This window comes from Sorex fumeus, unplaced genomic scaffold, assembly GCF_029834395.1.
Source record: "Sorex fumeus unplaced genomic scaffold, SorFum_2.1 ptg000098l, whole genome shotgun sequence".
Lineage (NCBI taxonomy): Eukaryota > Metazoa > Chordata > Mammalia > Eulipotyphla > Soricidae > Sorex > Sorex fumeus.
In genome coordinates, this window is record NW_026606155.1 from 25,553,895 (window position 1) to 25,581,141 (window position 27,247).

At 45.5% G+C, this 27,247-nt stretch overlaps 1 protein-coding gene across 5 annotated transcripts in view; it reads left to right on the top strand.

The window, feature by feature from the left end:
- Positions 1-26,754, top strand: part of SLC8A3 (solute carrier family 8 member A3) — a 168,932-nt gene extending 142,178 nt beyond the window's left edge. For 3 of the 5 annotated variants that reach the window (XM_056133835.1, XM_056133834.1, XM_056133833.1), the window contains exons 3-8: positions 8,318-8,421; positions 13,743-13,760; positions 17,846-17,970; positions 18,522-18,621; positions 21,010-21,285; positions 25,005-26,754. In XM_056133835.1, the coding sequence (XP_055989810.1) occupies positions 8,318-8,421; positions 13,743-13,760; positions 17,846-17,970; positions 18,522-18,621; positions 21,010-21,285; positions 25,005-25,381 (1,000 nt within the window). In that variant the 3' untranslated portion in view covers positions 25,382-26,754. The remainder of the gene's footprint in view (positions 1-8,317; positions 8,422-13,742; positions 13,761-17,845; positions 17,971-18,521; positions 18,622-21,009; positions 21,286-25,004) is intronic. The other 2 variants (XM_056133837.1, XM_056133838.1) reach the window with 2 other exon arrangements.
- Positions 26,755-27,247: the final 493 nt, after the last annotated feature.

The following is a 27,247-nucleotide window of genomic DNA, read 5'->3' on the forward strand; positions in this document are numbered from 1 at the left end:
TTGATCTGATGGAGAGTCATTTAGGAGGAATTGGGAAGGGAGAGGTCACCCAGCCAGTGATTATTTAGAGATTATTTCTAGCAAGAGAAGGCCAAAGGGTGAAGAAGCCACCTACTCACAGTGCAAAGCAGAGACTGATCCACCATTCCCTGCTTGTGCTGCCTGAATTTAAATGAGAGAATTCCCTGCTTCCTCACTGCCGCCACCCGTTGCTGGGGAATGGCACCAGGTTTATGCACCTGCTTGTACAAAAGTAGCATGAAGAATCATACTAGCCAGCTTTATTAGCTGTGTGACTCCAGGCTAGTTACTTAACCTTTCTCAGAGGTTAAGTGTCATCTTCAAAGTGGGAGCAATAATACTTGCATTGCCTGGCTAGTGAGGGCAAGTTCTTATGATGCTAGTACGTAAATGAATCTAGAATCTTAGATCTCTCCTTTCCTGTATCTAATGAAATTCACAGAGTCTTCCTCCAACTTGATATTCACATATGTGACAAGTAAAAACTATCTTGACAAACAAAAACTATCTTGACTTTTACCTTAAAGGAACTCAAGAGATAGAGAACCTTCTTTCCTTTGCAGTACCCCGAGGACCCTAGGTTTGATTGGAATTGACTAGGGAAGGCCAGAGATGTGTTTCCTGATTCCTTCTGGGTTGCTATTGGAGAGTTCTCAGGAGCATTTTTTTTCTCAAAGTGGCACAGCCAATACATAACTGGCTATGCTGCATGCCTGGCAACCTCTCTCTATAGATGACTGAGAAGAAGCAGAGGCAGGAGTCTTTGAAAGCACTAATGGGCCAGAGATACAGCTAATTAGCCAAATGCATGTTTTGCATGTGGGGGCATGGGTTTGACCCCCAATACTACATGGTCCCCCAAGCACTGCGGGCAGCAAGCCTTGACCACAAAACCAGGAGCAGTTTCCAAGCATCACAGGGTATGACCCTTCACAAAAATAAATAAATAAAGCATTACTGACTCTTGGAACAGCTGCTCAGAGAGAAGCTGACTGTTCAGTCTACTGAAGAGAGAAGTGATCATTAAGTAGCTGCCATTGGCCCAAAGGAGGAGCTGGAAATAGAAGAGACATAGGACTGAAAAAACCTCACTTAAGTCATAAGTTAGACCCTGGCTTATCTTTGGAGAGCTCTCCATAGACTGGACAATCAGAGCAGGTTAATAAACAGATGGTATCCAATGACATTGAGCTTCTGCTCTCCCCTTAGGCTTTCCATCAAAGTAGCCCTCAAAATAGTTTCCCTCACATCAGTCATATTTTTACTGTGAAAAATGGAAGAAGGAGATCTGTTTTATGAGGCTACCAATGCTAGAAATTCACCCTCAGTCTCTTACTCAGTAAGTCATGACAAGGGCCCCCTCAACACGAGGCACAAGAGCTGTCCTTGCCTCCTGTAGCTATTTTCCAATGTGAACAGACCATCAACCAATCTCAAGCAATGACTAGTGTGTAAGAATGGGAGGGAGCAGCTGCAGGGTGGTAAAATATCGGGAAAAGTGACTCATGGTGAAGAGACAGAGATGGTAGGGATGGGGACCCAAGGGAGCACGTGGTATGGAAGGACTCTCCAACGTGGCAGCATTTCTCTGGTGGTCCAAAGTATCAGGGCAAGCACAGCGCCAGGCAAGAAAGAGCACAGAATGTTAAGGATGCTGTTCTCAGTGGGAAAGATAACTTGGAGGACAAGTACAGAGAGTAGACTTTCTGGTTTTTAGGAATGAAGGCAGAACATTGATAATGAGGTCAGGGCTCAGTGTTACTGGAACATGAGAGATCCTTCAGGCCTTTGTATTTGTTCTTATTACAGAGAGCATAATAGAACCTATTTTGTGATTTTATTAGATAGCCCTGGGTAAACATTTTGTGGGGAAAGGGTTGAAGGAAGAGGACAAAATGGGGGTGGGGGATGTCAGGAAAATATATTATAAGGTGTTTGCAAATTCCAAGTGAGAAGTGGTGGGATTTGATAGAGGTCTGTAGAGTGTGGGAATAGATTGTGGGAACTAAATATATTGGGGGTAGTCATGAGAGTAGCACAATAAGGTAAAGGAAGGAATGGAATGGGAGTGGGGTGGTAATTTTAGGTGTGAGGCTTGAGCAGCTTGATGGATGATAGTATACTTGGCTGAAATGAGGAAGAGTCCTTCTATAAAAGGAGCTCTGTATCTGAAAGGTGACCCTACTAAGTATCAATGTTCTCACCGCCTCCTTTGAGAGCTGAGCAGAACTGGGATTATCTCTCAGTTTTCAGGAGCTGAAAGGGAGTTCTCCAGCCTCCAGGCAAGGTGACATATGACATGCAAGCAGATGTGCCAATTTATGCAGAATAATCTCAAGGAGGGAATCGTGTACCCTGCCTTCTCCACTACTACATTACTGGTTACTGCCAACTAACCAAAATTCCTCTTACCATGGCTTCATATCTGTCCTCATCCCTGTCTCCAGCCAAGTTGTCCAGGGCATCTATTATTCTGTTTATCCGCTCACCTAAAATCAAAACAAATACAAGTCTTGCTATGCTTTGTGACACAGACTCTATCCTGCCCAAGGCTCATCACTGATAGGAACATCAGACCAGATGTGGAAGAAAATGAGAGCATCTGTCTAGGTCACTTCCTTACATTTCAATCCCTTCTAAAGACCCATTTGGTATCTTTCATCCTGTTTTAACTAATCCTTTCTAAACCTGACTTCTAACCTGTATAACCTCACGTAATTCCCAACTTTATTTCTGACTTACTACATTTCACCGTATAAATGTTGCAGATTTTGTGATTTCATTTTTGGGGGGCTGGGGTGGGGGGTCAAAAAGCAGGTGTGTGATCATTATGTGAAGCTTTTAAAAATTGTGCCAGTTTTACTTTAAAAATAGGAAGGAGCAATTATGTACTAATTGTGAAATACAATAATGACTGGAGGTGATACAATTCCTCTCTATATATTACTCTCCCCTTTATATACATCAAATTGAGTTCCTATTACTTTTAGTAATAATTGGTGCTCTTAAACTCTTGCTAAGGAATATAGCCCTACCAGTCACTTCACATGCCCAGTCTCATTTAAGAACATGAGAAAGTTGGTATTATTATTCCATTTCACAATGAGACTCAGAGCATTTTAGGAGATTGACAGAGGTTCCCTTAGAGAGGAGTAGGCAGTATTTAAACTCTGGTATTTGTGTCCTGCCCACAGTGCCACTGCTTAGGAGGAAAGCAGACCAATGTGGGCCCCTCACACCATCTATGCTGTCTATACAGATTTGTTTGTTACTGGGGGTTGGGGGCCTGGGAAAGAGGGTCTGTGAAAAGTAATGACAGATTAGAGCAGTGATGAGGTGGGGGCCAGGCTATGTTAGTAGTAATTGTTTTACATTCACTTCCAGGGCAATGGCCCCATGTCCAGTTCTATATAGAGACTGGAAAGAGTGGAGTACAGAAACCCTGCAGATAATCAAAACTGCAACCATTGTGGAAGCTTAGGAAAACAGAGAGGCTTCCCCATGTCAGACTGTAAAGACAGTCCCATGTTATGAATGAAGTCTCCAGGGAGCAGCTCATGTTTCTCCACAGAAGGCAGCTGTTGAGGCAGCAGCGTCTGTGGTACGCACGGCAGGGGAAGGGGCTCCATTTCCTTCTGAGAGCTCCCTTCACTTCACTGTTGGGAGGAGGGGGGATGTTCAGCTCCGTGCTCACTCCCATCCTGCTGTGCCTCACACCATGGGGAGAGGTTCAAACATCTTGACAGCTGTCAGGTCCCGAAATGTGTTTTCCTTAGGAAGCAAAGGCTGATAGAGGCCCAGGATCACTTCTGTTTTAAAAGTTCCTAGTAACCTCCCATTATCTGCATTGCAAACCATAATGCCCAAAAATAGAGAGAATATGGGGAATATTGTCTGCCATGGAGGCAGTGGGAGGGTGGGAAAATGGGGGTATACTGGGGATATTGGTGGTGGGGGATGTGCACTGGTGGAGGGATGGGTGTTTGATCATTGTGTGATTGTAACCCAAGCATGAAAACTTGTAACTATATCCCATGGTGAATCAATAAATTTGTTTTAAAAAGAAGAAGCAATGCAAAATAAGATCTCTAAACTGGTTCACATATTTTTTTAATGTTTGAATAAGCAAAATAACACTTTGATCTTTATAAATATACATTTATATGTGTTTGTGTCAGATCATTGCAAGAAATTGTAAACTAGTCATGATTTAGCAGAGCATCCTAGACTTAACACGCTCTAGACCTTGGCCCCATGACTGAAGACACTCTTCTGAAGGGGTAGGGAGTTCATTCTGCGGCTAATGACTTCCCAGAATGTGAGGCCGAAGCCTACCAGCTCTCCCAGTTTCTCTGAGTTGTGCAGGACCGTAGAGAAATGGAGACCTTGTACTCCATCTGGGCCTCACTCCCATTCCCACAAGCCAGCTTATTGTTTCCTCCCTGAGGATCTGACTCAGTCATAGAACACATGACGTTTGAGCGTGAGGCTCTAGGTTCAACCCCTGGCTCTATAAAACCAATCTCTCAAAGGTCAAAAAATTCTTCCTTGGACCCGGACAAATAGTACAGTGAGTAGGGCACTTGACCTTGCATACAACTAACCCAGGTTCAATCCCTGGCATCCCATATGGTTCCCTGAGCACCGCCAGGACTGATCCCTGAGTACAGAGCCAGGAGTAACCCTTGAGCATTGTCAGGTGTGGCTCAAAAACAAAATAGAACAAGATTCCCCTTATTCTGAAGGCAAGAGAAATAAGAAAGCATACAATGAATGTCTGAGTCATTGTGTGTGTGTTTATGTGTTAGATTACATTAGTCTAGCAACTGACCTGGGAAATGTTAGCCTTATTCAAAATAATTGTGAGTCACTGAAACTTCTTGTCATGGCCTGTTCAGAATTAGTACCCAAACCTTCAACTATAAGCCTGAGCCCCTTCCAGTATTAAAGTGACCATTACATGGAGCCCCAGGGAGGAGCCTAATCAAAAGTGAGGCTGGCAAGGAGCCAGGGACACTGCTCTCCTGCAGGCTCAGAACTGTTGGGGCAAACTTCGACCTGTCTTGTCTTTCCTCCTTCTCCTCCTCCTTCTCCTGTTTCTTCTCCTGGCTGGCTAGGCTCAACTCTCCTCCTTGCTTATGACACTTATTTTTCCATCCACAGCAAAACTATTCACATCAAAGTAATTGATGATGAGGAGTATGAGAAAAACAAGAATTACTTCATTGAGCTGATGGGCCCCCGCATGGTGGATCTGAGTTTTCAGAAAGGTGTAGTACCTGGCCCTCCTCACTAACATTAACATTCTTCTCTCCTCTCTCTTTCTTCCTTTCTTCAGCCCATTCGTCTCATTCTCCTACCTTTTTCTCCTGCCTCCCTGGTTCACTTTCACCCTTTTCCTTTCTTGCTCTCTCTCCTGCCACTCTCTGCTCCCAGCTCTCTCCTAACTAACCTGCCAGCCTGTCACATGGTTCCTGCAGGGGGTTGCTCAAGAGCCAATGGCATGAGTGGCTGGGCAGATGGGTCTGGTAGAATCAAGGGGAGGAGGAAATGAGGGGGAAGTGAGGAAGAGAGAATCAGCCCAGAGGACAAAATATAGGAAACCTTGGCTTCTGCTAGATGATTTGGTTTCCAGGAAAGGTGAAGACCAGGCAGCATAGCACCAAGCAGGAGGGCAGCTGTGAGAACGTGGCCCAGGGTCTATTCTATTAGCACTATTCTCCAGGAAAAAGCAGCTAGTCTCAGTATATTGTCCTGAGATGACAGTCCCAGGATGCAGAGAACCAATGCTTTTGGATTTAGGTCAATTTGTGGCATAAGCTAATCCCCAAGGCAGGCCCTAGGAGCCTTCTTAACTGGTATATCTTTGCTCTCAAGATGGTTTTCCCCCCTAGGACTCTGACTGAGCTGAATGCTCCTGTTTGAGTTCCAGGTCTAGGCCCCAAACCAATGAGCCATACTTTGTTTTCTAAAGGATCATCCATGTAGAGAGGCTGAGAACAGGAACAGTGGGGTGGTGGATTCTAACTTGCAAGGAAGAATCTCCCAGAAGTCACAGGGTATTTGCCTTCCACGAAATGAATCCACATGCCTCAGGCCTCCTCTAGGCAGAAAACCTCTAGAAAACTCTCTTTGGGTTAGAATATACGGGTTCTGGGGACTGCCCTTCATTTGGGTGCTTTTCCTTCCTGGTCCCAATCATCCCCTCCTGATCATACCCCGTCACAGAGAACCCACTTACCATCCTTCTGCAGCATTTTGGGTCAGGCACAAAACACACAGACAGTCCACAGGTCTCACATCTAGGGCCAAGAGAGAAAGACCCAGAAAATGCTCCTTGAAAGTTATAGGACTTTATCTTTTGTCCATTGAACAAGGTATTAAGTAACCCAAGGTAAAGGTAAAGGTAAAGGCCCTCCCGTTGATCGTCGATTTGCTCGAGCGGGCCCAGTAACGTCTCCATTGGAGACTTTGTTGTTACTGTGTCTGGCATATCGAATACTCTCGGTAGCTTGCCGGGCTCTCCGAGAGGGGCGGAGGAATCGAACTCGGGTCGGCCATGTTGGCCGCTTGTAAGGCGAACGCCCTACCCGCTGTGCTATCGCTCCAGCCCAAAAGTAACCCAAAGGTTAACAAAATTTACTCGTAAATACACACACACACACACACACACACACACACACACACACACACACCTCATAAGTACACAGGAAGTTCTACATCCAACAGTCACCTTAGATCAACCTGCCACTTTACTGAGAGCATTGAATGCGCTTTTGGTACATCAGAGTACTGAGGAGACAGTTCAGGTGACCATTTATTAGCACCTGTTTGCTTTGAGGCCATTTAGCTCCTAGGCCAAAGAAGAAGCAAAACAAAACAACCACAAAATAGCATAACATGCTGTAGAACATGCCGATACCCTGGTCCATGAAGGATGAGAATCCGTTCAGGAATGTCCAGGCCCACAGAATAACATCCAAACTGACCATCAGGGATGGGAGGGCTGGAGTGATAGCACAGAGGGTAGGGCGTTTGCCTTGCATGCGGCCGACCCGGGTTCTATTCCCAGCATCCCATATGGTCCCCTGAGCACTGCCAGGGATAATTCCTGAGTGCAGAGCCAGGAGTAGCCCCTGTGCATTGCCAGGTGTGACTCAAAAAGCAAACTGACTGTGGGGTTGAGCTGGCCATATGCCAGCTTTGAGGGGAAGTGATTCTCAGGGGGGTGTGCCTCCCTGATTGATCTGCCATGAAATCATCAGTGATCTGTTGCATGTCTTATAAAGAAGCCTTGCTTTGTTGAGACACCCAAATCTGAATCGGAGCCTCCATTACCTTGTTAGTCAGCATTGAAGATGACCAGTGTGGGATCACTGTCCTTGAGAGAAGAAGTTCAATGGAGATGTGCCAGTTGATGGTTTATATCATTTCACCTCACACTTGCCCAAAGTGTATCAGTTGTAAATGTTAAAAGAATTTTAGGTCATGTTGTGATTAACGTATATTTATTTTAACTCCCACCAACAATGCCCTCTGAGATAAAAATGAACAAAACAATAGAATTATGCCTGCCTGCCTTTCTCTATCTCTTTAATTTCCCTTCCTCACAAAAACTTTCCTTTAAAAACTTTCTTTATGGGCCGGGGATATAGTTCAAGTGGTGTGCAAGGCCCTGGGTTTGATTCCCTATTCCACATAACCTCTCAAGCACAGCCCGTAGACTCAAGTCCTAAGCACCACATTGAGACTCTCTCTGCCCCACTGAAAATTATTTCTTTATGAGGTTCTCTAATGAAGTGGGTACAGACACAGAGAAGGCATACAAACCCTTACCTAAATTCTATTGGCATGTTTTCTGGGGTAGAAGAGCCATTGGCCATTCCCAAGAGCCAATGAGATATCAATTACCATGTGACAGCCAATGGAATGAGCTGACCAACTCACTTCCTACTAACCATCAGCAGGATCTAAAACCACTCTTCCCCTCCATCATCCCTTTGCCTTCCCACCCCCCACCCTGCTGTCATCCCAGATTCCTCCTTTGCCCACTTCTCCGTGCCTCCTGGCTCTCTCCCCCTCTCACCCATAAGGACGACTCTGACCACGGAGACAAGAAAAGAGTCTTTTTTTCCTATAAGAACAAGAAATCTGCCATAGTCCTGCCAAAAGCCACCGCGGTGGGACTGGGCTGCATGTGCGAGAGTGATGGGGAATGATTTTAAAGGCTGTGCTCCAAGTGACCAACCAATCTACCGACCCAGTCGACACACTCTCTCTCTTGTTGTCCCTACAGGAAAACCGTAAGGGTTAAAATAGTAGATGAGGAGGAATACGAAAGGCAAGAGAATTTCTTCATTGCCCTTGGTGAACCGAAATGGATGGAACGTGGAATATCAGGTGTGAGATTCTTTTCAAACCAAAACAAAACAAAATGAAAAAATAAAACAAGAACTACAAAAGGAAAGAAAAAAATAAAAGCAATAACAAAAGCAATTATTTTCTCCACCCTTTTCTTCCCTTTCCTCCTTCTTCCTTTTGACCAATGGACTTTTTTTTTTTAATTCTTTTCCCTCCTGTATTCTCGCTCTCACCCTGTTTCGGTATCATCTCTGCCTCCTTAGTCTTAGCTTATTTCTAAGTCTTCCTTTCCCAACTTCAGGGCAGTTCGTAATTTTGTGACCCTAATGAGTTCCTTCCATCTTGCGCTCCAATGATCTGGTTACCACTGTCCCCTGCACTCTCCCCTCATACCCCTTCTTCGGCTCCCCACCCACCAATCCCCACACAAATTATAAAAACCTGTAAATGTGGAAACTCCTTGGTGGGTGGGGAGGAGAAGAAAAAGAAAGGAATGTGATGCATGCTTGTCCATGCCCCTTCCCTGCCTTCTCCCTCTGCCCTCCTCACTCTCTGACCTGGATGGAACAGGGAGGGTTTGGGGTGGGGAAGGGCCTGGGTTATAATGCCGCTTTGACAGTTTTATGCTGCATTACTTTCCTTAAGTGCTTGGCAGGTTATTCACTTGCAGAGTGCCCCATAAGTCCCTTTGCCCTTCGTGAAGGTAAGTGTTTTACCTGACTATTACACAGTTGGGTAGACTGGGGCACAGGAAGGTTTACTGTTTGCCAGAGGCACAGCTTCTTGAGAGCAATCTGAGTAAGAGCTGATTTCCGAGGAAGTCACACAATGTGGAATCTTCCCTTTGGCATCTTACCCCGATCTATCCTAGCTCCTATTCCTAGCTCAAGTTAGGGAACCTTATTCAAGTCACTTTAAGATCGTGCAACCTCTAAAGCAGAAAATTGAGAATCTATAAAAGGAACTAATGGCACATATAGAAATCTTCCTAGCCAGAGGCCACTGGAAAAGGATTGACACTGGGTACTGAGTATTCTTTTAAGAGCTTTCTAGCAGGAGAAGGGACTCCAAATGGTCTAGGTGATATTGGTTCCCAAGAAAAAGGAATTGGATGGTTCATGCCTTTTCTTGGCATCTGCAAGCAACCCTCTCACCCAGGTCTCAAAATAACTTTTATCACCAGACAAATGGCCTTGTCTCCTGTTGTCCTTGGAATACATCTCCTAGAGTAAGTGCTCAAGGGGACCCAGAGAGATAGTACAATGGGTAGGGTGCTTGCCTTGTATGTGGCCAACCTGGGTTCAATTTCTGGCTTCCCATATGTTTTTCCAAGCACTTCCAGGAGTAATTCCTGAGTGCCGAGCCAAGAATAGCCACTGAGCATTTCTGGGTGTGCCCCCTCCTCAAAAAAAGAATAAGTCCTTGAGTTCAATTTCTGTGGGATTGATTGTGTTTCATCCAAAGCCAATGTAAGGAAAATATCTCTTTCCTTGAAGAAAATGATGTAAAGACTTTGAAAGTCTTAGAAGGACTTGTGTGGGGGATAATAAGGATGCTCTTAGGAGAGAGCAAGAAGAGGAGCCTCACACGCCCCTTCAAAAGAGATAGATGGTTGGAGCCTACTGGAAGATGAAACAGAGAGACCCATCTATTGTCCTCAAAGCGGGTGATTTCTTTTGCAACTACTACATATTCATGAGACAAAAGGCAGCACCAAGACCTTCCACTCAAGGATAACTAACTGCCCTCCCAAAGGCTCATCAAATGGTATTTCTTGACCTGTATGATTGATCAGTTTTCATTATCTCCCTGGGACTCTCTGGGTGATTCTATGCCTGTACTGCCTGGATAACCTGGGAGGGGGTGGGGGAAGAAGAAGCCCATGACTCACTGTCTTCCATGAGTCTAACTAAGGAAATGTGCAGGGAAAAACAGAATGTCTCTGCTTTCATCACTTCCCAAGAGCTCTTCCTGCCAATCTTCCAGTTCCTGCCACTGAGAATATTCTCAGAAATGTCTTCATGCCTTCCCTTCCTGACTTCCATCTCCCTTTGGTATTTATCACACATCCTCATGATTGGTTACATCACAGACAGTGAAGGTTATCGTAAACTAACTTCATCAATTTCCATAGTCCTGTCCACTGAGGTGCACACGAGGCAGACCAAAGTATCAGCTGGTGTGGCTAGAAAAAAGAAAGTGGTTAAGACAAGAAGAATGGTTTGGGGATAACCATAAAGCAGATTCTTTTCTGCCTCCCTAACAAATCTCCATCAGCAACTGAACAGAGGAGTGAACTTAACATAACCCCTGTGTTCCTCAAGAAGACCAAGCATAAACACCTTTGACTGAACCCAATTTTTAGACTCATTTTATGCACTGAATTCTTTGTACAAGATATCTGCAAAGCATATCCTGGATGAGAAGACAAGTATTTCATCAAGTTACCAGTGTGCTCTGCTTGAGAATCTTCTCAGTGACTAGCATGCCACGCTGAGAGAGACACCATTAGGGAATTTGATCATATTCTGGTCTCCTGTTATCTTGTCTATCGGCTTAATCTTCATCCCCTCATTTCTTCCCAACTTTTAACATCAGAGCATAAGTTGAAAGGTCATAAAACTTGATTGCCTAGACTCCGAATCCAGCGAAAACCCATTCAGATCTCTGCGTTCCCTGCTGCTCTCAGAGTGAGATGCTGTACAGTGGAAATTGCTTTTCATTATTGCTGCTGCCTGTGAGAGTTTGGGGCATTCAGAACAGTATAGGCTCTGCATGGCCAAAATGACAATTGCATTACAAAGAAAGAAAGAAAGAATAATGAGTTTGAAATAGGAGATTTTTCTTCTTGGCAAACAGACTTCAGACTCTGGGATTTCTGGGGGGAAGGAAGTAGAGAGGATGACTGGGACACATGGCTGCCCAGGAGTCGAGCTGGTGCTGAAGTTTGAAAGGAGAACCTTGAAGAGCGACACTGAGCAGTACAGTCAAAGCCTATAGTCAGGGCCTTGATCTGGAAACAAAGTCAGGACCCCAGTCTAGAGACAAAGCTCCAGGTGGAAAAGGAAAATTCTCTCGCCCAGGAGCCCATTTGTGCCTCCTCTTAACGCATCCGTGGTAAGCTGTTGTGGTACTTCCACATACACACAGAGCTATGTTGTTTTCTGCTTATGTCTAGAGGGGGTCCAAGCAGCGATAAATGACTCTCACCAGATCCTGGGGGTGAGCACAGCAGGAACTACAGCTCTGGCATCTCAGCAACAGCAGTCAGTAGGGAAATAACCTCAAGCATCATGACAGTAAATGCCCCAAAGGTATCATGTCCCATAAAGTTGGTCTATCTATGTGGCACTGACACATCTCTAAGTGCTAAGTGGACAGCCTCAGACTCCTATAGACAGTGACTAAAGAACAATACAGCCCTTATTGACTTCAAGCCCTCTCCCTGCCATAAGGGTCACCCTGGGGGTGGGAGGCATGGCTGTGCACAAACTAAGGTATTAGATGCATTTTTAGAAGAGTTGCCTCCAATTCAAAGTTGGCCTATCTGAGTACACTAATGTGCTTGAGTCTCTCATCTCAATTGCAACTTGGAGGCTAAGAAGGGAGCTTGTCATGAAAATTTGTAGAAAAAGCAGAAAGTGCAAGTTTTCTTATTATCACCCACCTACTTACCTATCTTGGTGATCTATTTGTGTGTCATCTATTTGTCATCTATCACGATGTGGTAGGTAAGGAAACTCAATTCATTGTCGCTTGGAATTCCAATGGACAGTATCAGGAAAAGTGAACTGATGATAGAAAACATAAAAGTACTGGATTCAGGGGCTGGAGAGATAGCACAGTGGGTAGGGCGTTTGCCTTGCATGCAGCTCACCCGGGTTCGATTCCCAGCATTCCCAAATGGTCCCTCAAGCACCGCCAGGAGTGATTCCTAAGTACAGAGCCAGGAGTAACCCCTGAGCATCTCTGGGTGTGACCCAAAAAGCAATAAATAAATAAAGTCCTTCCCATAAAATATTTTTAAAAACTACTAGATTCATATGTCTTCAGTGGCTGTGACTGTGAATGGTTGTATCACAGGCCTAGATTGCGTGCCTAGAGATTATTAGAGAAACAATTTACAGAAATTTCCTACCCTGATTCTTTCCTCTGCATCTTCAGTCCAGGAGTATGTGGCAGAAAGTTCTCACAAGAGTTGGAGAATGACCAAACAATAGACAAATGAGAATGTGGTCACAAGAAATCTTTCTTTAAAAAAATGTTTTTGGACCTCAGACTCAGAGAACTGAGCATAAATACAAATTCAGGAGTTGGGAAGCACCTGTGCTAAATTTTAATTTTAATTTAAAATTGATTCAACTTTAATTCAACTTCTCAGCCCTTTTGAGGGCCTTGGCTTTTTCACCTCCCTTCCATGTATAACTTCCAGCAAGAGTGAATCTCTCAGGTCCAGAATGTCTAGATTTATCCTATCCTTTCTGCAACACAGAGACCATCATCCAGAGAAGCAATGCCACAGAGTCTATGGGAGGAAAAAATGGAATTGCCAAAATTGTCAGCAGACTACTGTCCTTTATTGAACACCTGCTAACTGCACTGACTTCACTGAGTATGGAGCAGAGAAACTGGCAAAAGTTCATGATCGCATTCTCTGCGTTTTATCTATTAAAAGGACTTTCAAATGTAAGGGGGGCATTCCACAGGACTTTTTTAAACTAGATTATTCTTTTCAAAATTCAGGTCAGCGTTATTGCTGGGAACATATTTGTGGCTGGAAAGGTTGAGGTCACTGGGAAACCGAGTACAGTCTAGTCTAATAATGAAGTCAGGGATAGGAGCCAGAAGCAGACACTATCCCACTCTTGCACACCACTACTAGGTGCCTTCTGAGCTCCAGTTCAAGCACCAGAGTCTTTTTCGCTCACCAGCCAACTACTCGTACTTTAATCATTTCCATGGTAGCTGGATTCTTGTGTCTTCTTTACAGAACGAATGGAATAACCTGATCCCCTAGAAGATGACAAACGGCTAGCTCCGTTTCTGCTCCACCCACTCTCCTTCCTCTATTGCCCAGAGAGTTGCAAGGAAGCTGTGAGGAAAACTCTGATGGCGGCAGGACCCCAGGGCTCAACACTCTCTCCCATGGCTTATCCCTTTTGCTATTGCTGCTCGTGCAGCGGCTGCTGCGCATGCTCCAAATGCTGCCTTCTGCATGTGGCTGTGGACTTCTCACTTACTGAGCTCGCTGCTTTCCTTGTGCTGCCAGCAATCACAAAGCCTGGGAACCCTTTCAAGATGGGACCTTAATGTTCTTTCCTTTTCTTTCTTGCCTTTGTCTGGTATCCATTTGCCAACAGCGCTCCTGTTGTCTCCAGGTAAGAGGTGTCTTGCCCCCTTTTCTACTTGCCAGTGCCATTATTAAGCTTAAGACCACCGTTCTTTGATTTATCTAATAGGAACCACGGGCTGACATTAACCTTACAAGTTCTCTCAAGGACTGGGAGATTGATTTGCCCGCTTACAGTAATCTTGAAAAAATCGACAATTTCTTGTGCACCGTTTCTGTGAACCTGGGTAAAGCCATAGCTGTTCTCTCTGGGACCAGGAAGAGAAAGAAAAGGAGAGGAGAGCCTTCTCCTGAGTTTTAATTCATCTGCCCTCTTAGGGACAAGAGAGGATGTGAATCAGAGCTCAATATCCTAATAGAATTGTGATGGGATTTGAAAGAAAACACTTTGATCTCAGTGGATCCCGAGAAAATAATCAGCTACTGTGAGAACATAAAAAGAAAATCTTTGACGATATGGAATTTTATTTATCCCAAAGATTTTCTATTTCATCCCAGCCAAGATTGCCAGAACTTTGGTTAATTTGTAGTTGACTCCCAAAGTCATATGTGCCATAATAAAAAGAGGAGTTGAGGTATTATGGAGGTATTATGACTAGGTATTATGGCTAGGAATAGAAATTTAAGGAATTTATTTGGAGAATCTCATGCAGAATCTTGATTTTACCTTGAGAGTATGTGTGTATACATGCAATCTGATCATAAAATATATCCAGCTTTGTGATCCAGCAATCATGAAAGTATCTACAGTATATTATAAAATACTGTAACCCTTTGTACAGTCATAGTGAGCTATACAGGATATTTAAAAATATTTATAGAAAAGTTTGCATTTCATTGGTGCTTTTAACATATGAAAACTTGAGGTCTTTTAAGAGGTAGACGTCTTAGAGAATTCATGAGTGTTCGAAGTCATTATAGGTTACCCTTGGGTTTAAGAAAGGTATGCAGCGTCCATAGGAAGAATATTTGTCTCCTTAGAGCCTTAAATGACAAATGTAGGTAAATATCTACATTTTCTCTTTCTGAAAAAAATTTAGTGCACCTTCCTTGGCATTTTGCTTTCTTCTTCTACCAACAGGATAAAACTATCTCCATACCTATATATTCCACTATTCTGCCAGGGTACTGAAGTCAGAGAATTGGGTGTTCCTTCACTCATCATCTAGCCTGAGACAGACGGTATTTAGTCTTCTTTGTTACAGCTCTTGCCTCTATTTTTCACCAACTACAAAAGGCATTTGGTAAAGATTATTATTACTTAAGAGGACGGAGCAATAGGTAGGCATTTGCCTTGCACACAATCACCCTGGGTTTGATCCCTGACACCCCATATGGTCCCCCAAGCACTGCCAGGAATAATTCCTGAGTGCAGAGCCAGAAGTAATCCCTGAGAATTGCTGGGCATGACCCAAAAAGCAAAAGGAAAAAAGGTTGTTATTTAAGTTTCTCTATACTTCAAACATTTGCACAAATATCAGTCAAAGCTAACTAGGAAAAGATGAAGTGATTTCCAAGATCTTTCCATATGTAAGCATTTCAAGTAGGAATTTTTAGTTAGAATTTAAATTCACTGGAAATCTTGAATCTTTGAATTTCCCTGGATGGACTGGTAAATATGATTAACAGTACCTGATAGTGAAAGAGAGAGAGTAAGAGTATTCATTCTGAACTGCATCACAAAGCCCAGGAATCTGCAGGGAGATCCTGGGCTGTACTTGCTCTACATTTTCCTGAGGATGTCTTTAGTATATACATGGCAATCTATTCTGCCTGGCCTGGCAAACTCTTTGTTTATCCAGTGTTTGTTCAATCTTCCATCCTGTTCATATTCTCTCTCCCTCGCACTCCTCTCTCATCCTGTTCCTAGATATGAAGGTTGTGTTTAGTCTGTCTGAATATCAAGCTCACCTGTTGTTTATTCTCTTACTTGAAAATCTGAAGATTCACCAGGGATCAAAATTAATATGTTCTTCTGGATTTGAGATGTAAAACTTTCTCAAGAAATAAGCTTGATTTGAATGTAAAGGGATGATTTTTAAGAAGAAAAAAGTCAGGAATTAGTCACAAACCATGATACTAAATTATAGTTGATTTAAATGAATATGTATGTATATACGTACATTAGTAATATATACATTACAACATATACATATATATTTATTACATACACATATATATGTATATATGGATAGACAGAAAGAGGAAGACAGGGAACTTCTGAGTGACTAAGTTCCAAAGATAGAGGATGGTTATTATTGAAAAAGATTCTGCAGAGAGCTATATGGAAAAACCTGACTGTCACCACACAGGCTGGCAGCTCAGTAGGTAGATCAATATTCTGACAGATAGATATAGTGTTGTATTGATAGTTGGACAAGGGGTTAGGCAGGTACATTTATATGTCGCTGGAGAGCTCATTATATTGGTATAAAGTTCTTGTGATACATGCAAAGTATGACAGAATTTTCAGACAGAGGGGAGTGAAGTAATTCTGTCTCTGTTAGAAAAGGCTTTGTGATATGGTGCCAGAATATGCAGGAAGAGGAAGAGCACCCACAAATTTAAGGAATCTGTGTCTTTGTCCAAATATTTTTCTCAGAGTGGTTTGTAGTCTGGCTTCTAGGGTGGCTGAGTTCATAGGCAGGCAGGACCCTGGATGTACCCAGATTTACCTTCAGAATTAACTAATAAGAGGCCCACAATTCATGGATTAATTAAAGTCAGAGGGCCAGAGGGTGTTTGCTGGTTTTGAAATACACAGAAGGACAAAGATCTTTGATTTGTTTCCTAAAGTGATCACTAGAGGAACGACAGAACCATGGACAGCTCCTGGACATTGAGGGATTGAAGGATTTCCCTCCCATGTCTGGTTCCAGAAGCAAGTTAAGCAAGCAGCTCAGGAAGCCTACCCACCCTCCTATCATCCTTACTCAGAACAACCAAGGAAATCCTTACATAAAGTAGACTCCCTGTTTTATTTTTATATGCTTAGTATACAGTCTTTTCAATGAATTCCTTTTCTTTCAACCTCAAGAGCTCAAGTCTCACCTCTCCTCCTCACTTCAGCAATTCCCAAGATAGAGAGAGAAGACCTTTTTGGCCTCTCACCCATTGTGTCCTTGAGATTATCCAAGCACTAGAGGATTCCCCTAGGAGATTCACTGTGTGGAATGGAAGCACTTAAGGCAAATAAAAGAACTAATTGCATACAAGAATGTGGACTTGGATGGAACGATGTTTAAGCCAGCTCTGAAAGAATCAGGCTGCCAAGAGCAATTTTCTAATCAAAGGAAAATAAAAAGATTCCATCTCTATTTAACTCTAATCCAGAAAATATGTCTTCATGGTGAAGTGGTCTTGAAATGGACTCACCAGCTGAAGTGGAAAAAATTCTAACCGTTCAACATGAGATGGGACCATTGGTAAATGAGTCAAGATGCCAAGAAACACAGGGAAATCTTCAGAAAATATAGGCCTTCTTTTTGTTTTCATTTTGAATGTGTTTTTGTGTTGCCTTTTCTTAGAGAGAAACTGAGAATCTTTCATTGGAAAGTCTTAACTTCAGGGGTGAAGTCTTTCAAGGTTTTCATGGTAAAAATAAACATTCACTTAGAAAAAGTAGATATTCCTAAAACATCCTCCTTTTCTCCTTTATAAACAGTGCCAACAGCATTAAAAGCGTAAGTTATTCGAAATAAGCATTTCTTTGAATAAAATGTCCTTTTCACTTCAGATGATTTTTTGCGTGAAGTAGTTGAGTAGTCAGGCCCAACCATTCAAAATAGTTAAAGAATTTTGACTTTTGCTCCCAGATTTCCAAAATATTCTTAAATGACCTGGGGGATGAACTTTATGCTCTTGGTTCTTTGGGACAGTTTTCCCACCCAGGTATAAAATGTAGAGAGGAATGCTTATCTGAATTCTCAAGGAAGCTTTTCATGGTTTCACAGTTCTAAAGTCCTCAGCACTTCAGAGAAAAAGAACAAATACACAAAACCCCTTGCCCAAAAGCTATTTTCCTTGTGTCTATTCCCATGTCTAATACTATAACCTTTAGACTTCTAAGGAGCAGAGAATATGTAATTATTGTCTGATTCTGTTTTATTGCAGAGGTGACAGACAGAAAGCTGACTGTGGAGGAAGAGGAAGCCAAGAGGATAGCAGAAATGGGAAAGCCAGTGTTGGGTGAACACCCCAAACTGGAGGTCATCATTGAAGAGTCCTATGAGTTCAAGGTCAGGCCAACCATGAGGTCTAACTGAGTGGACAATTGGGTGGGAGTTAGAGGAACTAGGGTTTTGTTCTGACTTCATCACTGACTGTTGAAAATAAACAAATCTCTGACCCACTGAACAAAACATAAGTTGAAACTAATCACTTTCTCATTCTTGTCTGTTTTTCCATTGATAGAATGGAGCAAATAGTGCTGTGTATCAGAAATTCTGTGAGGAATCATTGTTTAACATATGGAATAAATGAGTTAAACATCCTTTTGATGTGCCATCACTATTATTTAATTATATTTTAAAACAAAGATACTGAAATTCACTCCTCCAGAGCAAGAATTTATTGCCATCATTGCCATTATTCTATATTGCATTGCTCTGTATAGCCAAATCCAGCAGTACAACCAAAAAAAATAGGCGTATTCTCCCAGAAGGTATCACCCAAGGGCATTCCATATGCAGCTTTGTTAACTGGCTTCTTTTATGCCCATAAAGCACCAAACTCCTTAGTCTTTGGAGCATTATAACCTCATAGTTCCAAGTTTTTATTTTCTTGACAGAATACAGTGGACAAACTCATCAAGAAGACAAACCTGGCCTTGGTTGTGGGGACCCATTCCTGGAGGGACCAGTTCATGGAGGCCATCACTGTCAGTGCAGGTAAGAGGCTCTCTGGAGGTGGGGGGTAAGGGACCTGGTATTTATAGGAAAAGCAGGCAGCACACAAGAAGGAAGAGTCTAGTCACAACAATAGCTCACCAATGTCTGGGAATGTGTCCAGGGTCCTTACCACTTGTCTTTGCCATTTTCCCATCTGGTGGGGTCACTTTGGAGGAGGATAATAGAGTAACTAGAAAGTGTGACCCTTTTTTCAAGTCCTGGGTCTCTTTCCATCTTTGTGAATGGGGACAGATCATCTTTTCCATGCTTCAACTCCTCCTTCCCAAAGGCATCTGTGTTAGCATTCCCAGAACAGTAAAAGGAAAATAGATGGATGGAAAGGAATGGCCTAGAAGGAACTGAACTACATCCTTGTGGGTATCTTCTTTAAGAACCAAGGCTCTTTTAGCCATGATTAAGCCTGGACCATGTGATGGAAACCCATTCCCAGATCTAACCCTGCTGCTCTCAGGGGCATCTACCTTGTAACTGAAATGACTGTTCTATTCTTGTTGCTCTTATTTTTCTTTTGGGCCCTCCCAATCATGTTCAAGTATCCTGGGGGGTCCAATCATAGATTCTTGGCCAAGTGGACTTGCAGCCCAAGACAGAGGCCTGAGGGTGCAGTGCTGCTCAAGCCCTACAGTGCCAGGATAACATGGGTTACCCTGGAAGTGCTCAGGGGTCTCCCAAACTGTGTTCATCAGTGCTGGATGGACCACATGGTATCAAGGATAAAATCTGGGTCAGGTGCATGCCAACTACACACCCTAATCACCATACTATCTCCTGGGCCCTGAAATGACCAGTATGCCTCTCTATCCTGCTTAAGACACTTCCTGTCCTGACACAGAATGATCTCTCTTATGCAATATAAAGAAATATAGCAGGGGAATAGTAAATACCCAAAGGCAACAATCAGGGAAGGGTATAATCCAACACCGGTAGAGGGAAGTGGGATTCTGGTATCAAACACAAGCTCAATAAATGCTTATAGCCATTCTCCCTTCCTATCCTTCATTTGGTGCACCTTGCTGTGCAATGGGGAACTGGTTCAATTTTCTAAGTATAAAGATTTGCCTTGACTTTGACAAGTCATGCCCTGGATGTTCCTGAATGTGGCCTTTGGTTCCGGTTCCCTCGGGGGTGATCCAAACACAACCTGTGGCCCCAGGCTTAAAGACAGAGGGTTGAAAAGGGGAGGCAGAACTCCAGCCACCACCACCGATACTCCTCAGCACCACTGAGGCCTCCTTGTTCTGCTGAGGGCACCTAGCCTTGTCTCTTCATGAGGCTTTGTTGGCATAGCAACCCGCAGGATCAGATCCCTGGGGCCCAAAGTCCAAGCAAAAGGAGAGAGTTGCTGCTCCACTTTTCACATCAGCTCCTTCAGAAACTCCAAACTCTGTGACCTGAGTTTGCCCTTAAAGAGACAAGAAATGGAATGTAGGTCATGGGCTCTAAAACCCTCCTCTTTCAAATGCTAGCTCTAAGATTCAGAAGCAAGAGGTCATTCAGAAGCAAGTGGACCCCAGCTGGCAGATTCTTCACCTTGACAAAGCTGAGCTGGGTACCCTGTCCTGACACCAGCTTCCTGCAGTTGAGTCAAAACATGATTCTGGATGTCCTTGACATGACCCCCTGCATGCCTCAGAGCATCCCATCCTCCCAGACTGCTGAATGGACACATCTGCCCATGTTTCCTGACAAGGACAAACAGGGCCCTTTCCCACTCTGTGCTGTGCACTATCTGGAGGTGTCACGGGCTCTCAAGGATGCCCACATGATCTAGAATGACAACCACCCCTCTGGAGATAGAGAGTCGCCAGGAGTACAAGGTTATTGTACTGGCATCAGGAAAATTGGAGAGGAGTTCCACATCCAGAGAAGAGTAGATGCTCAGCTGATCACACTTCTTGTCATCCCAGCAATCAAGTCCCCTGGCCTCCAACCCTCTCCTCCCTTGACCCACTGGGTTCTCCCACCCTGCCTCTAAATCTCTTTTTCTAGCTTTTTTTTTTTTGCTTTTTGGGTCACACCCGGCATTGCACAGGGCTTACTCCTGGCTCATGCACTCAGGAATTACTCCTGGCGGTGCTTAGGGGACCATATGGGATGTGAGGCTAATGCCCTACCCATTGTGCTATCACTCCAGCCACAAATAGCATGTTTCTTATTCCTCTGCCCTCTCTCTCCCCATGTACCTGGTGACCTTCATTCAGATTGACCAACAGGACAACTGAACTTATTCCCCCAAATGTTTTGCTGGGTCTGACTCCTTGCTGCCCAGGGAAGGGGTGGCATCTCCTTCCTGCTGTGGTTGGATTTAATGTGCTTAGGCATGGGGAACTGACCTGGCTACCCTGGCCTGGGCCTGTTTCTTGCCAGCAGGAGATGAAGATGAGGATGAGTCGGGTGAGGAGAGGCTGCCCTCCTGCTTTGATTACGTCATGCATTTCCTGACTGTCTTCTGGAAGGTTCTGTTCGCCTGTGTGCCACCCACAGAGTACTGCCATGGCTGGGCCTGCTTTGTCGTGTCCATCCTCATCATTGGTATGCTCACAGCCATCATCGGGGACCTAGCCTCCCACTTCGGATGCACCATTGGCCTCAAGGACTCCGTCACAGCTGTTGTTTTTGTGGCATTTGGCACCTCTGTGCCAGGTGAGAATGAGGGAGTGGGGATTGGTTTGCAGTTGGATCAAATGACCCCTACACCATGCATCATTACCTTCCTTACCAACTCAGTAGTGAGCTGAGTAGAGCCTCCATCCCTGAGGTAAACAAGAACCAATCAGAGATGAATGATAATTCTGCTAATAATCATTGCATTTCAGGCACCAGAAACACTAAGCAATGGACATGTTTCATCTCTATAACCTACCCCATGCCCTATTCAGTTATTTCACTTGATAGATAAGGAAACTGAAGCCCACAGAAGGTTAAGTTCCAATTTAAGTATGTACCCCAATTTATTTCCCTTTTTATAGGGGGCAGTGTTCTCAGTAGGTGCCCAGGGGCTGGGGGCGGGGGCTGCTTGGCGAACAGGGTGGTGGTTGAGTACTAGGGCCTGAAGCTGCAACATTACCCAGGTGTTGCAGCGCTGGAGACTACAGGGTCGTCCCTGGTTGTGCTTGGTCATCTTCTAGGGCCACGCCCAGCAATGCTTTGGGGCCTCCAGGACTGCATTCAACATCACACAGGGGCTGATGCTCTGGGAAAATCCTGTGGTGCCAGGAGTTGAACCGGGGTCAGCTGCAGCTGCATGCAAGAGATATGCCTTAAGCCCTGTATCATGTCCCTGGTTTCAAGTGGCCCAATTTCTTAACTTTCACATAATAAGAATGGACCATGAACAGTGTAATTCAAAGACTTTTGGCACTGACTCCCACTGGCAGTCTCTGAGAGGCTCAAAATGAGTCTATCTGAAGATGTCACGGTAGACGTGCCCGCAAGCATCCTCATCCTGCTATGCAGAGGATGCCTGTGAGCATCAGGCCTCCCAGAAAGACAGGTGAAGGGAGCTTACATATGTTTGTCCTTTATCTAATGAATTATATATTCTTTCTTATAAACTCTGAAAGACAAATGTAAATAGTCTTTCATGAGGAAAATATTTACTGAACCAACCAATACCAACACATTTCCCTTTCTATATGGAATTTATAATCTAATGAAGAAGACCACATTCCGTTGCTCTAATTGAATTCGCTTAACAAGTTCTAAAGAAGAAATACGAGTGCTATGCAAGTACAAACCAGGACCCAGGACTAGGCTGGGCCAGGGACAGTGTTTAGAGGGAATGTGTTGGCAGCTGGGCTGGATAGACAAGGAGCAGTTAACAGGAGAAGATTGCATGTTCCCAGGCTCCTTCTCCTTTTGTTGGTTTTGGGACACACCTGGCAGTGCCCAGGGTTTACACTTGACTCTTCACTCAGGAATCACTCCTGGAGGTGCTCAGGAGACCATATGAGGGGCCAGGGATTGAACCTGGGCTGGCCATGGGCAGGCTAATGCCTTACCTGCTATACTCTCCCTCTGGCTCCCCCCAAGCTCCTTTTTCAGTCATGTTTCCGGGGTGCCTGAACCCTTAGTAGAACTAGCCTCTTCCTGGCTGTAGGAAAGCAACACCCTCCTATAGGAGACATATCTTAACAGACAGGACTGCTGGCTGGACCGGAAGAGCACAGGCTTCTGCAGAGGACCTCCATGGGCGTCACACTCCAGGACAATTTCATCCTCAAACTCTCGTCCAGACTGGTGGGGTGATGTGGACACATGAGATTCAGGAGGTTTGGCTGTCATGAAAACAGATGGGTTAACAGTAGGAGATTCTCTGAATAACACGGGAAAGGCTTCATGGAGGGCAAAGCCTTAGTCTCTGTTCTCCACAACTTGAGAGACCTACACTATCAGAGAGGAAGAAACAGATGTGGGGAAAAAGAATGGGGAGAGAAAGAAATTGGAGAAAGGGGACAGAGAGATCGCTCGGGGGGGGGGGGGGGGGGTCAGGGCTGCTTGCCTTGTAAGAGAAGAGAAGAACCCAAGTTTGATCTCTGGCACTGAATGACCTTCTCTGAGCACTGCCAGGTGTGGTCCTGGTAGCCCTTAGCACTGCCAGACCTGAGCACTGAATCATCTGTCCCAGTTAGCCAAGTCCCACCTGGGTTCCCAAAGCACTGCCAGGAAGCACCACCCCCTCCCCCAATGAAGAAACTGCAGAGAGGACCAGAAGCAATAGGAAAAGAGGAACGGAAAAGCAAAGTCACAGACAACATAAAGCAAAAAGAAATTTCCTCTGGGAGGTCTGAGAAAATTGGTGACAAGGAGGCAAGCCCAGGGCAACAGCGATAGTGAAGCAAGTAAGGCACTTGGTGTGTGTGTGTGGTCAACTTGGGATTGATCCCTTGTGCTTCATATGGTCCTCCAAGCCCACTGAGCACAGCCCAGTGTGTCTCACACCCCCAAAAGAGGCAAGCATAGAGCAGATAGGGAGGTATCTTGAGGGGACTCCAGCAGGTAGGGAAGTATCTTTTTATTTTAATTGTTCTTATTTTTTGAATCACCGTGAGATATAGTTACAAGCTTTCATGTTTGAGTTTCAATCACACAATAATCAAACACCCATCCCCCCACCAGTGCACATTCTCTACCACCAATGTCCCCAGTATACCCCACCTTTCCCAACCCTCCCCCGCCTTCGTGGCAGACAATTTCCCCCATACTCACTCTCTCTCTCTCTCTCTCTCTCTCTCTCTCTCTCTCTCTCTCTCTCTCTCTCTCTCTTTGGGCATTAGGGTTTGCAATACAGATAACAAGAGATTATCATGTTTGGTCCTTTATCTACTTCCGGCACACATCTCCCATCCCGACGGATTCCTCCAACCATCATTGTCTTAGTGATTAGGGAGGTATCTTGCGGGGCCTCCAGATGCTTGCAGGTGGCTCCACACCATAGCTGGGAGGAGGAGACGATGGCAGACTATGCTATGGCTTGCTCAACTGGTGGAAAGTCTTGGCTGGGATTTTGTTCTGTTCATGGGCCACACCCGGCATAGTAAGGGCTTACTCCTGGCTCTGCACTCAGGAACCACTTCCGACGAGCTCAGGAGGAACCATATGGGATGCCAGGGATTGAACTCAGGTCAGCTTCTAGCAAGGCAAACAAGCACTCGTCAACCTTCTTTGCTATCACACCAGCCCTTGGCTGAAATTTTTGGAGAGCAGGTCAGAGGCTGGAAAGGGTCTTATGGGAGGGCTTTAGGAACAAAGCCCACTTGCCTACTTCTTTCCTCTGAGACCCTGACCTTCCTTTCCTTGCCTGCTGGCCTCCTTTTCCTTCCCTGTCCCAGACGGTCCTTTCTCTACAAGCCCACACCCCTCCAGGTCCCATGCTCCATGCATCCACTGCCCAGCCTCTTCCCGAGATGCAGTTCACTGCCCATGCTCCTTCCCTAAGCACCCAGCACAGAGCCTGCAAGGCAGCCGAAGTGGAGTGAGTGGTCACCCCCACAAGGACTGTCAGCAGCGCCTGGGATACTCGGAAGTTCCCTGGAGAGGTGTCACGGCATAACAACCTCCTTAGGGAGAACAATAAACCTACTCAGTTTGTCTGCCACCCGGAAAGGCCCGTGGGAATTGAGCAGACTCTGGCAAAGGAGGAGGAGGAGTAGGAGGAGGAGGAGGAGGAGGAGGTGCCAAAACCTAGAGACGCAGCGTGTTGCAGACAGAGCTTGCAAGACCAGGAAGGGAGCCCCCAGATTCTGGCCTCTGGCTGCACTACCTTTTGCACACATACCCCACTCTCCCCTTAATGCAGGGCCCTGCACCTCTCAAGCCTCCCCCACCCCTCCAGCTCCCGTTCTTCTGTGCTCTCTTCCCAGATACGTTTGCCAGCAAAGCAGCGGCTGTCCACGACGTGTACGCCGACGCCTCCATCGGCAACGTCACGGGCAGCAACGCCGTCAACGTCTTCCTGGGCATCGGCCTGGCCTGGTCCGTGGCCGCCATCTACTGGGCCCTGCAGGGACAGGAGTTCCACGTGTCGGCCGGCACGCTGGCCTTCTCCGTCACCCTCTTCACCATCTTCGCTTTCGTCTGCGTCAGCGTGCTCCTGTACCGCCGGCGGCCGCACCTGGGCGGGGAGCTGGGCGGCCCGCGGGGCTGCAAGCTGGCCACCACGTGGCTCTTCGTGAGCCTCTGGCTCCTCTATATACTCTTTGCCACGCTGGAGGCCTATTGCTACATCAAGGGGTTCTGAGCGAAGGGACCAGGCCTCCGGGATTTCTAAGACAAGGGTGCGTCCCTTCTCTTGGGGGGGCACCTCTTTGGGCAGGGGTGTCGGGGAGAGGCCACCGCAGCGCGCGCGCGCCCACACACACACACACACACACACACACACACACACACACACCACCCAGCCCCAGGAATGTCACCCGGCCTTGGCCCTGGCAGTGAACTGAAAGCGCAGTGTCTTCATCACGCCAATGGAATGGAAGAAACACCCACCATACAAAGTATTTAATTCAACACAAACCAACAACGCAACAAACCTCCACTCCATCACCCCACCGGGTCCCTGACCCAGAGCAGAGGTCGGGGGACCCTCTCTCACCACTGGCTTCTGCCTTGCCTTGGGGGTGGGGGCTCCCTGGTGTGTCCCATTCAGTTCCTCGATGTCTCATATTCAGCTGCCAGGCTCAAGCCCCCGTGGGTGGTGGTGCCTGGACTCTTCTCTCTGTGGCTCTGCTTGTTTGGGTTTTGTTGTTGTTGTTGTTGTTGTTGATGTTGCTGTTTGTTCTGTCTTTTTCTTTCCAAAGTTAGTGATAAAGGTGCTGTAACGGGACTTGAGGTCTGAGCTGACAGACATTAGCATGAATTTTATTTTCAGAACCCTCCACCCCCTCACCCACCACCCCAGCCCCACCTTCCCCACTCCGTACCACTCTCACTGGCTAACCGCTGCCCACTCACTCTGGCTCCATAGAGGTCCTGTCTTCCTTCTCTTTCTCCCCACCCCAATACTTTAGAGGGCTGATGGTATGGGGGGAGAGGAGTCAGTCTGCATACACCATCTGCCTCTCCCCCAACTCCCCCACCCCCACCCTCCATAGGGCATGCAGGAATGGGAGCTCCAGGTGGATCCTGTATATGCATACGTTGAAGTCAAGTGAAAAACAAAGATGTCATTATCGTTCTCCCTGCCCAAGCCTCCTTGTGTCTGTGTCTACAATGGCCCTCTTACGTAGAAGCCCTTCAGGTGGAAGCGAGAGGGCAAAAAAAAGGAAAAAGGCAGCTAAAGGGAATATCAAGTAGAAATGCCCCTGGAAGGTACAGGGGTCTGGGCAGGAAATGTTCAACCAGTGGGCCAGGAAAGGCTGGTGCTTCGGGAAACATCCTGTAGCTCCCCTCACCCTTCCCTTCCCTAGTGTGCCCAGCTAAGAGGTCTTGAAGTCATGTGTAAACTTACAGGCTCCTAAGAAAATGAGAGGACTCCTTCCACCTCTGCTGGCCCACATTGAAAAACACTTTCCTGAGAGAGGAACTGCAGCGACTCACCTCTCTGTCCCATTGCTGCTTCTTGTTGAACCTCATGAAGCATTTTTTCCAGTCTGAGGGCTAATTCTTGCCCCCGGGGGGAAAAAAAAAGCGATTTTGCTACCATAAGCTCCATGGAACCTGGACTTGTAGAAAACAGTCTTTTGTGCCCTATTGACCTTTTCCCAACAATTTTTCAAAGGACCTGGCTTTAAGACACACACACACACACACGCACACATACACACACACACACACACACACAAGCTCACCACAAAACTGCCCACAAATCTCTAGGCTTTCTGCATTGACATAAAAACATTTTCTAAGGGGGAAAAAGTCCAAACAACACCTGTTTAATTTTAAATGCATTTTTTTAAGAAAAAAATAACCAAAAAAAGAAACCGTGCTCATGTCATAAGCTATGTTGACAGTCGCCAGTGGAAATGTTGGGTTGGTTTAAAAAATAAAAGCTATACTTATATCTCTCTAAATACAGCTTGTTCTCCCCAGGTTTCTTCGGTGTAGGGGGCTACTTTGGGCTCTTCTGATTGGGTCTTCTGATTGGGAAAAGGATCAGGACTGTGTC